General features: G+C 38.9%; 2 protein-coding genes across 4 annotated transcripts in view; one reads left to right on the forward strand and one right to left on the reverse strand.

Moving 5' to 3' along the window:
• The window catches only part of PPAT (phosphoribosyl pyrophosphate amidotransferase), a 42,530-nt gene that overhangs the window by 1,554 nt on the left and 28,879 nt on the right, over window positions 1-12,097 (reverse strand). Inside the window, exons 2-10 of the mRNA XM_038134736.1 lie at window positions 8,663-8,729; window positions 7,640-7,846; window positions 6,948-7,060; window positions 6,684-6,829; window positions 5,258-5,330; window positions 3,818-3,969; window positions 2,477-2,604; window positions 1,951-2,172; window positions 1,088-1,208 (exon numbers count right to left, since the gene is read on the reverse strand). Of these exons, the coding sequence (XP_037990664.1) occupies window positions 1,088-1,208; window positions 1,951-2,172; window positions 2,477-2,604; window positions 3,818-3,969; window positions 5,258-5,330; window positions 6,684-6,829; window positions 6,948-7,060; window positions 7,640-7,846; window positions 8,663-8,729 (1,229 nt within the window). The remainder of the gene's footprint in view (window positions 1-1,087; window positions 1,209-1,950; window positions 2,173-2,476; window positions 2,605-3,817; window positions 3,970-5,257; window positions 5,331-6,683; window positions 6,830-6,947; window positions 7,061-7,639; window positions 7,847-8,662; window positions 8,730-12,097) is intronic.
• Window positions 8,776-12,097, forward strand: part of LOC119700180 (trihelix transcription factor GT-2) — a 29,553-nt gene continuing 26,231 nt past the window's right edge. The window contains exon 1 of one of the 3 annotated variants that reach the window (XM_038134732.1): window positions 8,776-11,432. In XM_038134732.1, coding sequence (XP_037990660.1) covers window positions 11,045-11,432 — 388 coding nt within the window. In that variant the 5' untranslated portion in view covers window positions 8,776-11,044. The remainder of the gene's footprint in view (window positions 11,433-12,097) is intronic. The other 2 variants (XM_038134734.1, XM_038134733.1) reach the window with 2 other exon arrangements.

A 12,097-nucleotide genomic window follows, 5' to 3' on the forward strand; every position in this document is an offset into this window, starting at 1 on the left:
AGGGAGCAGACTCACTGAAATCTAGACAGAAGGTTCTGTTGGGAACAAATATGTGACACGTAACTGCAAACACAGAACCAAAGTCCAGAATGTATACTAAGACTCCCTGAACTCCTTGTAGTCTTCCAGAGTTAACCTTAGTTCAGGTCTGGGAGTAGATGTGTGTGTGGCTAGTGCTTCCCAAATCAGAGCACCAAGGACTACCAAACCTCTCTGGGACCTGGAGGAGGGAAGACCATCATGTTAAAAAAAATCATTATGCAATTCATGCAAATTTTCTAGCAGTAGGAATGTTTGATAGCCTTTTTGTATCATTAGTTTTCTATCCTTTGCACTCACGTGATGAATAATACTTAAAAATGAGATCCTACAAGCTTGAAATATTTTCATACATCTTCACAATAATTTGGGGAAAAAGATTCCATCACAGTATTAGACACTGAAAGTAAGTATTTAACACAGGAAATTGGAGTTTACAGTGGAACATAAACTGTCAGTCTATCTTTTGTTCTGCTGCAAACATGACTCAAAATTTCAGGTTTTTAACATTCTTTGATTGGTCTCAAATGTCATTTCTTTCAAAGTGAAATACAGAATGCAGTTAAAATTATTTACATAAATGTCAATTTGTAGAAAATTCAGTGGGTGTTTACAAATTCTAAATGTATTTTTATGAATATCTCATGCAAGTGAAACTACATCCGCTTTTCATTATAGGACAGATTTTCACTACTTATTGTCTTGCTGGTATTTTGACTGCAGTAGCTTCTTTTTGTCAAGTTTCCCCAAAGGAGCTTTAAGTATTGGAAAGCTTTGTTGTCATACTTTATTTCCAACTTATGCTTATGCAATTATTCTAATACTTTCTATTGTTTTGACCAATACAGTTCCCTAACTATGTTAAAAAAAAGTATGTAGCTGAATTGATCCAGAGAGTACTCACAATGCAGAAACCTAGCTTACCAACCTGACAGTTCATTAGTTAGTTTTGCCTGGTGCCTTGGTATGTTCTGCTTTATTTTGAAACACATTATAAAATACAGTTGACAAGTCTTACAAGAGGAAAAAATAAGAAAGTAGCATTTACCTATATAGTTTGCAAGATCACGAAATTCAGGTCTGTTGGCAATAAGTTCTTCTTTAGTTGGAATGTTTATTCCCATGTAACAAGGAAATCTTATAGGAGGTGAAGCTACACGGATGTGCACCTGAATAAAAATAGTTTCAAAACAGGCTAATATAAGTTGATGGTCAGCAGATAACAGCAGAGTCTCAGTTCTCAGTGATAATGAACAGAACACAGCACTGCACAGAAATCACTGAAGGGTTAAAAGTAGGATAACATTTTTATCAGATGCCAACACAGCAGGAGAAGGTAAGACAGTTTTAGATTTTTTTTTACAGTTATTCCTAATGTTCTTATAAGGTTCCATCCTGATTTTACTTCTCTTCTGTGGTATTCAATTCTTGATCAATAAGTTTCAGTTTACAAAATCAAACATTACGCAGGACATTTTTGCTCCAGTGACTGACTTGCACACTGTTTTGCTTAAAAAAATCGTTATCAATTAAAAAAATGGTGCTCCGGTGACTTAAGATACATTTACAGCAGTGTATGGTTGTACTCTTTGCACTTCCACAAGTCACACATCAGGAATACTTGGTTTTCTGATCTTTACTGATTTGTATTCCATTCTTTTTTATTTGCCAGATAGTGCTTTTTAAGTGGAGACCTGTTCCTGTCACCCCAATCACCCAAAAGTCACACTCATCCAAAAGAACCTTCTTGACCCATCTTCACACTAAACACACACTAGCCATTGTTTTTTTCCACATTTGCCCTTTTAAATAAAGCAACAATGTACAGTAAAATGAAGTCAAGCCCTTGTGCTTTAACCTCCCATCAACTTCCATTTACATCTGTATTGTACTGACTTAAAATTAACTTACCTCTTTGGCTCCTGATTCTCTCAGTAGTTTTATTATGGGTGAAATGGTATTGCCTCTCACAATTGAATCGTCAATGATAACAACTCGTTTGCCTTTAAAATTATCAGACAGAACACCAAACTTCTTCGCAACACCAAGTTGCCGTAACCTCATATTTGGCTGGATAAATGTTCTCCCTACATATCGGTTTTTACAGAGTACTTCAACATACGGTAGTCCACACTGCAAACAGGAGACAGTTAAACAGAATTAATACAGAAGGACTTGTTAGTCTCAGTTACTGTTTTGTAAAGTGACCTTAGGACTTAGTATGACTTCACAGTAACCAAAAAATGTTTAAATACCTTGATACAGAGGAATAACATCAGAAAAAACAAGGCAGGGGACTCAATAGGAGTAGCCTACGTACTGAAGATACAGAGCTTTATCAATACGCAACTCTAACAGCCAACATGATTATAGTCCATTACAAAAAGAGATGTGTATAAAAATGCTTGGGGGGAAAAAAGAACAAGGTAACATTTACCTTTTGAGCATAACCAAGAGCTGCTGGGGTTGCAGACTCTGGAACAGTGCTGACCAGGTCTGCTTCCACAGGTGCTTCTATAGCAAGCTGCTGCCCACATCTTTTGCGGACTGAATATACCATCTGACCTACAAAGAGAAAGAAGTGTTTTTCTTGGTATGCGTGATTCACACTTCCTCTCAGTCTTCTGTATGAATTTCTGTGTCAAGTTGCAGGCATAGAAGTCAGTCAGAAAAGTTCCAGAACTAATAAGCAATCACTTGCATAAGGTCATTTTTTATTTCCTTCCATAATGTCACATTCTAACATTTACATTCGTATCGCTACATGGAGAACTAAAATCCAGTTTGCCCTAACTGACTAGCTAGCTACAGGTCCTATGGATATTACAAAATCTATCTGCAGGAGGAAAGAAATAGAAATTATGCCTGCCTGTTCATAACATGCATATTCTATTTTTAGACTGCTTTTTCCAGCAGATGAAATTTATGCAATTCTTCTGTCTGCTTCTGTCCACTTACTGACTTTGCATCAGCTGGCAAAATTCACCCTGAATTTAGTAAGGGAATAAGGGGACTCAGAAGCTTTTAAGGTCCTACAAAACTTGCAACATGGGAAAGAACTGCAAATATTGTGATGACATGAGGTATAGCAAAAGCTACAGAAGCAGTACCAAGGAATGGAAGAAGTAAGGATACTGAGGGGTAAGGTGATCGTGAAAGAAAAGGAATTTGGGGTGAAACTGGCTTTATAAGGGTGGGGAATTGTACTGGATGAATGGATAGCATGTCCCTAAAAAGCAATGAAGAGGTTGTTTGCCAGATATGAGAATCCTGGCTAGTATTTTGAAGGCTTCTATTGAAATAGTAATAAAAGCATTACACTGACAATGCCAAGTACTTAGATAATGCATAGACTTATGAGTTAAATTACAAGCACCTTCCTGAAATGACACTTACTGCAAAGAAAAATATCAAAGTTATTTTCTAAATCCTAGTTCACTAGTCTAATTTTTGAAATGTTTCCCAAGAACCAATACAGTTCCTTTCTTCAGTCTCTCACTTCTAAAAGATCTTTCATCTACCTTAATCATGTTCATGGCTCTTTTCACCCTCCCATAGAAGTATGCAGGCAGCCTATCTGAGGCTGTATCCACATCCAGAAACAGGAGGGTGATGTTATATGCTCCTCCTGATGAGTTTTATCTCAAAACCTTTGTCAGCTCATTCTGTCCCAGCTGTGCTCTGTAAGTGGTACTCTACTATGCTCACAGAGTCACTGTGCTCCAGGATAACATCTCACACTATTTAGGGAAGAGCTCTGTATGTAACATTTTTGTACCTTCAAAAATACTGTCTGGTCTTGCAAAATAAACGTATTCAAAGATGCAGAATGCTGACGGATCTCCTTCAGATCTTCGTACAACATCCAGCGTCTGGACATCATGTCTGGATATTTTCACAATCTCCCCAGGAAGAACCTCCCGATAGTACCTTGAAAAAGAAATACAGAGAAGTTAGAAATGTCCTCAAGGTGGACGATAATAAACAAGAGTCAACTGACAGGGAAAAATGTTTTTGAACATCCTAACATGACAACTTGCTTCTATCTTAGGATTTGACCTGAAGCATTTTAAGATCAACATGTTAAGACAACTGACCCTTACTACAACTAAAGTCTGAATTAATATCCAAAACCAATAAACAAAGTAAAAATACTAAACTTGGTACCAGAGAATTATGGTACTTGTCCTACGTGCGAGACATACTGTGCAGGCTTAATTGAGATTGAATATATTTTAATAATATAGTTCTGTATCAATACTACAGAACTTTTCTATGAAAGCTAATAAACCTTACAGTGCCATATAAGAAATATACTCCAGAATAGAGATGGTACCCCAAATAATCCTGCCTCACAAGCCAAATCTAGAGAAATATCTGTCTAGAGATGACAGCTACCTCCAAATGACATAAAGCTGACTAGAAACGTACCTTCTATTTTTCAAATCTGCAGAAGTATGGAATAGTTAGGTTTAGGTATGGAATAGTTTAAGTATATTATGTCAAAGTGTTTAACCTTATTAAATATTTTTCTATATTCTTTAGGGAGTCTTCAGGTGGCAATTCTAACATCTAAATCTATCCCAAAATATTGGAATATTTTGGAGATACAAATCCGAGGTGAGCAAATCTCTGTTTATTCACTGGTCAGATACTAGTAGTAGCAAGCAGCACTAGCTACTGAAGAAATTCAGACAAAATTGCTTTATTGAAAACATACAGGATTCTGCTGACTGTCCTACATAGTGAGTTTTCTTAACAGAAATTTCAAAGAAGTTTCAGAAAACAGTTAATTTTTAACAAAGAGGCCGGCTTACCAAACAGCATATGCTATAATTCATGTTATTTTAGCCTGTGAACTAGTGTAACTTTTCTGTAGGTGAAGAATTATTTTGTAATGAAACTATGCTGCTGAAAATGAGGGCAAGATGAATAAATTATATGGGTAATCAGGGGTAATGCAACAAGTAAGAGGCATTTGCTATGTGATAGTAGTTGTCTTTACTGTTACTTTCTACACACATAATTCTTTTATTACAATCATCTGTTTGAGAAAATGAACTGGCAAAAACCAGGGCTAGCAAAAATATCCTCCACAGCAAACTAAACCTTGGTGTCTTCATGTTGTTATAATTACGATATTTGGCAACTTGGGATTTAATGTTTAATCATTGTCTAAGGATGAGTTTTCAGAGAAAGTAAGAATCAGACCACTTACTCTGCACCAATAGACAAAAAGCTGCAAGATTCAGAGGAAACAACCCATCCTTCTGTTTCAGTGTTATCTTTTCCTGAAATAAAAGATTTCAGTTAGGGTCCCCAATTTTTGCTACCATGATCCCCCCAATCACATTTTTGCTGCAGTATCTGGCTTGCTATGGTTTCCAAGTATGCAGTTAAATACTACTGCAATTTCTAACTAAAATGTACAGCCTTCCACTGTTTCCACCTTTCCATTATTTTAAAAAAATCCCAGACACATCCACAAAATAAACATCATACACCTGTTCTAGGCAGAAGTGGAATAACAGCATCATATCCACAGCTAATGAAGAGAAACAGGTAACTACCTTTGTTATCCCTGCACTATTTCAAACTTTTCAAATTCTAGTTCAGTGACTTTAGATAGACATAATTACTTTTGTTGACACAAGAAAATCCTTACTTTTCCTAGGCTAAACAGGTTGATAAATGCTTTTGATTACAATGGATGCTGGACTGAATTCCAATGAGAGTTTTGAGAGTCAACCATAGGAAAGATATAATTGTGTCACATAGGGTAGGAATGTCCATATGCTTTAAAAAATCTTGGTAATTTTTCTTGTGGTTAAAATTACTCAGTTTTCTGAAGATATGGAAGAATTTACTGGGTTTTGCCTTTGAATTATTTTAGTTTGCAACAAGTGAAGGTATTTTGTTGATATAAGTGACAAGTGAAGATATTTTGTTGATATAAGTGACAAGTGGAGAAAATTGTTGATTTGCAGGCTGAACAGGAACACAAGGAATTTTTCCCATAAACTGCTTGTGTAATGGTCCAGTCACTACATGTGACTGGGCTGCTTGGAATTCAGAGATACATTGCAAGTAATCCAGCACTTTTTGCCCACCTTACTATAGGAGAAAAAAGGAAGAAACCAGACTTATTTCTAGACATTGTCCAGGTTTTAAGTGGCCTGGCTTGAGCAGGGATTTGGACTAACGACCTCCAGAGCTCCCTTCCAACCTCAACCCCTCTGTGATTCTGTTCATCTCTGCTTTCTTGTTTCAGCAATGAGAATTATTTAAATTGTATTACAGTTGGGATGCTTAATTGTAGCTATCATTAGGCCACTAAGATTCCCTGTATCTGGGAATGGAATTTTGCACACTTCCTATAGATGATTTCTTTTCTTATCAACTTTTTTTTTATTTTTCAAAACTGATTTTTGCATCACATATTCCTACTTACACCTCAGTAAGTGTAGTTTTAATTACCTATAGCAGTGACTTCAAGCATACACTATGCATATGGAGATTCAGATATATATATATGTGTATGTATATATATATATACATATATATATATACACATGCACATACACACACATACACACCACACACACACACACACACACACACACATGTATTTACATATAGTTTACCTTTTCCATTCATGTCCCCTACTGGAATAAGACGACCAATGCAGAGCGGGCGATTCCCATATGGATCACGTACTGCATAGATTATGTCTTTATGCATAATGAGCAATGAATACGAAGTTGGAGTTTCCTTCATTAAGTTTTTTATTCTGGAATGAGACACAGGTGAACACAACTGCATGCCACAAGAACAGCTGCGTGCATTTACAGCTGTACATCATGCCGAGGTGCAGTGGCGGGGGCTGAGTGTGAAGCCCATGTCCTCACCTTGCCACCCAGTCGGCCGTGTCGTCGTTTTCCAGCGGAGGTGTGAAAGCCAGCAGCTGGGTGATCAGTTCACTGTCAGAACTGGTCGACAGTCCCACACCGTGCCTCATAAGCTTTTCAGACACAAGCCAAAAGTGTTACCAGCATTAAAAAAACAATCTCACATCACACCGCTCAGATGTGAACCTAACAACACCTTGGTGCAATGAACAAACATTTCCCAGTGCTTCAGGTGATCACAGCATAATAATGCCAAATTTCTTCCAATAAACCAACTATGTTAAATGAGGTCAGACAATCTTCTAGTCTAGCACTACATTTTTCCTTCTTCATCTCATTCCTTTGCTTCACATGAAACCAAAAGTAATGCCACCAACCAATTCTCAGGGCATAAGCTCATGTTTGAGTGATTTAATTAGCTTTGTGCATCCTCTGGGAAGAGAGTTAAAACACAGAAGAGAAAATATGAAATTGCCCATAACAGATCCAGAAAGAGATATCAAGGCAGAATCCCCTTCAAGGATTTTTTTCTCCCAAAATGATTTATTTTGATTAGGGAGCTCTTTCATAACCCCAAAAACACACAAAAAAAAAAGGTTTGGTATTAAGGAAAAGTTACAGCAACTGTATTGCTCATTTCTGCCTCACACTCAGAAAGAAACAATGCCAGAGCCCCCAAAGGAGGTACTAACCTTCCTTCTGAGTTGTGCAGCATTTGTTAGCTCCCCATTGTGTGCCACAGCGATCTTCCCATGAAGAGTCTCTACAACAAAAGGCTGGCAGTTCTGAAGCTCAGAAATTCCTGAGGTGGAGTACCTTGTGTGTCCAATACCAAGGTTTGAAGGGTACAGCTTCTTCAGGCTGTCTGCACTGAAGACGTGGTTTATAAGACCCATTCCCTTTGGGAGAAAAAAAGAAAAAAATGTTCTGTTGGTTTTATTTTCCTGGTGACTTTGTAAGTTCTTCTTCTGCTTAATGCTGATATAGTAATATTAATGGAACTGTAAGAAAAAGGCAAATAACCTAAAAGATATGGGAAAGAAAGAAGCTGAGTAGGTCACAGTGCTATATCACATCCCTTTAGACTTGTTTTTAAATAAAGCAATCTACATTTTTGTGCTGAGGATTTTCACGGAACAATCTATTCCCTGACTAAAAATAGATACTTTTAAGGCTCTGGTCATTACGTGTCTTGTAACATCCCCTGTGATTCTCTCAGCTCCAGAAAGTCTGTGTGACCTTCTCAGGCCTCCATTCTGACTTAGATTCTGTTTATTGCTACCTATGGGTAAAGTAGTTGCCACTTCCTTGAGTCTCACTAGTATAAAATTTACTCATCCATCTCCTTGTGCATTGTCCGTAACAGTATTTTTTTTTTCTTTTCAAGATCAAGAAGAGCATCAATCCTCTTCTAAATCTGCAGTTAACACCTGAGGTGCAGGGTGACTTTGGTAAAAAGTTTTTGTGACATCATTAGCATGCTCTGGGTAATTTCTGTGGGTCTGCCACTGTATGCACAGAAACACCTATCAGAAAAACGTTGGCAGGTTTGTTTTAAACATACACTCAAAGACAGGTAACAAAACAAGATACTCTGACAAAAATCTAAACAGCCCATCAAGCATGTTACTTTTTCTCTAACTACACTGTTTCTTACCAGAAGCTATCTTACATGCATCTCACTTAAGAATACAAAACATTTATTTGCATTTTACCTTGTGCACTTTGAATGCCTGGGATGACTCGCCATCACTTGTCACAATTCCAGCGCTCTCCTGGCCCCTATGGACAAAATAAAATTAACATAAAGCACTGACATGATTATGAAACATTTTAACATGCAATAGATAGATTTTTAATGGCATTTTAATTTGTTGTTTATTGTTTTATTTTACAAACTTATAATTGCTGTGTTAATTGCAGGTTTCTTGCCTGTGTTATGCTTTATTTCAAGACGGTCACATAAGGTTTGTGCCTAAGTCCACTAAATTCTGTGGGAATTTTCCCACCAATAAGTACTGGCTCAGGCTCTTAATGGACTTCAATTTCAGTACAGGCATAAAGTAAAAACAGATGCTTAATCAGAAAAGCCATTTTTAAAGGCATAATGGTCTAGGCGATAGTACTCAGTTCTATAATGCTATTCTATTTCTGCTTTGGATTGTCAAATGTTATTAGAAACTGATGGTGTTGCTTAGGGGAATGGATTCTCTTTTCCACTGATCACCTATGCAGAAGCTTTTGCATTTTTGCACTTAGGCAAACAAGCTAGCATTTACACCTCTAAAAGCTACACAGACCCTCTGATGGTGCATCTGAGTGCATAAACCTAATGTTCAGCTTCTGAACTCAGGCAAAACAAGTCTGATGTTCAAGTGTCACTGCAAATGGAAATACTTCTCATAAGTACATCAGCCTCGGGCTGGCAGTTGTGCTTTGTTGAGCAGAGAGCTGATTCAGCTGAAATACGTGTGTTTTCCCTGTCCTGCTGCCTGTCTTCCCTAGCCCTTCTCCCTGCTGGATCCCCTGGGTGTACCCTAGATCCCCTGATGCTGCCCTGCCCAAGGCAGGCAGAACACTGTACACTTGCCCACAGTTTATAATCCAGTCCTTATCCACTGAAAAGGTCTGCTTTGCAGACTGGATTTTTTTTTTTTTTTTTTGGTGAATAACAGTGCAGGCTGCTCCATCTCCCTTTAGAAGACTTTCCTGAAATAAGGCAGCATTGCCTACAACAGAACTGCTGCTATGTGCCTGCCCGTGCCTGTAATACTCATCAGGACTTTGGTGGATGGGTGAGCTCCTGCCCACTCTCATATACAATAATGTCTGAATAGGAAAGATATTTTTCTTAAAAAGGGAAAGACAATTAATGTCCTATTTGTGCACTGGACTGGTTTAACTCAGATGAAGTCACTGGAATTATTTATTACAAGCAACAATAAAATTGGGCACAAAAATCAATAAAATGGATACTAATCCACAACTGACATGCTCATCACCAATTTTCTCTAGTTCATAAAATCCCTTTATTTGTCACTAGTCCCAGTTGGATGTAAAGCAAACATTTTGAAGAATGCTTGCTTACAGAAAGCAAAACAAACCAAACTTCCCACATATCTGAACAAATCTACCCTGTTAGTGACACAGTTCTTCAAAGAAAATAATCAGAGATGAGGACATTCTTAAAGCAATTTACTTTAACTCGGAAAGATGTTCTATCTGTAAACACAAGGACTGGTAGCATGATTTAAGGGTTGATGCACTGCATTCAGCAACTTATAATTGCAATGTTAATATTACAGGAAGTTTCCATTTTAATACTGTCACGGTCTCTTTAAATAGTAACTAAATCACTAGGAAGAGAGAAGCAGACACCCCAAGGAAGGCCCTGGTCAAGGCGTTGGATTACATCTTTCACTTAGCACTAACAAAAGGCATGGGATCTCAGTGTCACTACCACAATGCCTGCACTACTTTACCAGCTGGGCCAGACTTCAAGTATGCCAGCTTTTATAAAAAACATCACCAATATATAAAACGCGTCTCTACGGCCCGCAGTTCAGAGGCAAACAGCGCACAGAAATGTGAAGATGTAGGGCAGGACGATCCTAAACGCGACCTTTGTGGGGAAGGCTCGGTCCCGCGGCCGTGCCCCCTCAGGAGCAGCGGCTGCCCGGGGCCTCCCGGCAGAGCCCAGGCCACAAGGGGTGTGTGTGTGACGTTGCTTTGTTTTGCCGGTTTGGGATTTTTTTTAAAGGAACGAAACAGACTCCTTTTGCTTCTCTTCTCACACCCTGCTGCCCCCACTGACTCCCGAAGAAGAGTCACAGCAGTCAGCCCCGGCCCGGCCCGGCCCGGCCCGGCCCGGCCCGGCCGAGGTCTCCCCTCCCCGCCGGCGGAGCCGCTTCCCTCGCCCGGCTCCGGCGCCGAGCCTGCTTATTTGGCAGCGTCTCAAGTTACTCCCCTCAGGCAGCTTGAGCCAGTAAAACTAGATCCTTTCATCTCGGCGGAGCTTACTGACAACCAGCCGTCTGGTTTCCTAGGAAACAAAATCTTGGCTAGAAATAGTGAATCATTTCCAGGTCACTTTCAACATGGAGAGTGGAGCAGGGAAGCATTGGACTGAGGAGGAGGTTAAAGCCTTGTTAAGCGTCTGGTCAGAAAAAAATATCAGAAAGCAACTGCACGGCACCCTGAGGAATAAAGGAATATTTATCTACATTGCTAAAAGGTTGCAGGAGTTGGGAGTGTGCAGGGACTGGAAACAGTGCCGTGCAAAGTACAAAAACCTCAAGTACGAATACAGAACGGTTAAATATGCCCACAACTCTGGGGATGTCACTAAGACCATGAAGTTTTTCCATGATCTGGATGCCATATTGCGATACGAGCCTGTCACACAATTAGCAGCAGAAGAAAACGGCAGGTGTTCTGCGACTGAGACGCAGCTGAACACAAGCCCCACAACAGACAGCACGCAAGGTAAAAAAAAATATTTTTGCTTCTATTTTTCTCTCTTTGCTTAAAACCCAAAGGGAACAAAACCAAAGCCCGACTCGGCTGGCGCTGGAGCGGAGGCTGCTGAGCCCCGGCACGCTGTTAGAAGTGACTGGATGCACGCCTCGCGCAGGGGAATAAAATGTTAGCACCCACCAGTGTCGAAGTCTGTAAATACAGCGTAATTCCAGCAAAATTATGCTAACTGCCTGTATTGCAGCCTCGGTGAGTACTTGTTAGTGTCCAGGCTCCTGCACGGGGTGGAAATGCTAAATTAAAAAAAGCTGCTTTCCTTCTCTTTGCCTTTCATTCACAGTACTTTGGAAGCAGATTTTGTAGAGCTCCAATTCAGATGTAAACGTAAAGAAAAAGAAAAGGTTGAAACTGTCAGGGTGTTGTAAAAATCGTTATTTGTTGAGATATAAGTGAAATTTAGGATTTTTATTCTTATTTCTCATATATGTATCAGCTTGATATTTAGGTGTGATGACTCAAGGTGAATTATTTTATAAGCAATTTTACTTTAATATTCAAGAAACACATGCATGATAATCTCATTAAAAACTCTACTTTAGCAGTGAAAGTAAAAATTATATTTATCAGACTGTTTTGCAGCAGACCAAGTGAATACAGCTGCCTTTATTCTGAAG

This window comes from Motacilla alba, chromosome 4, assembly GCF_015832195.1.
Source record: "Motacilla alba alba isolate MOTALB_02 chromosome 4, Motacilla_alba_V1.0_pri, whole genome shotgun sequence".
NCBI lineage: Eukaryota > Metazoa > Chordata > Aves > Passeriformes > Motacillidae > Motacilla > Motacilla alba.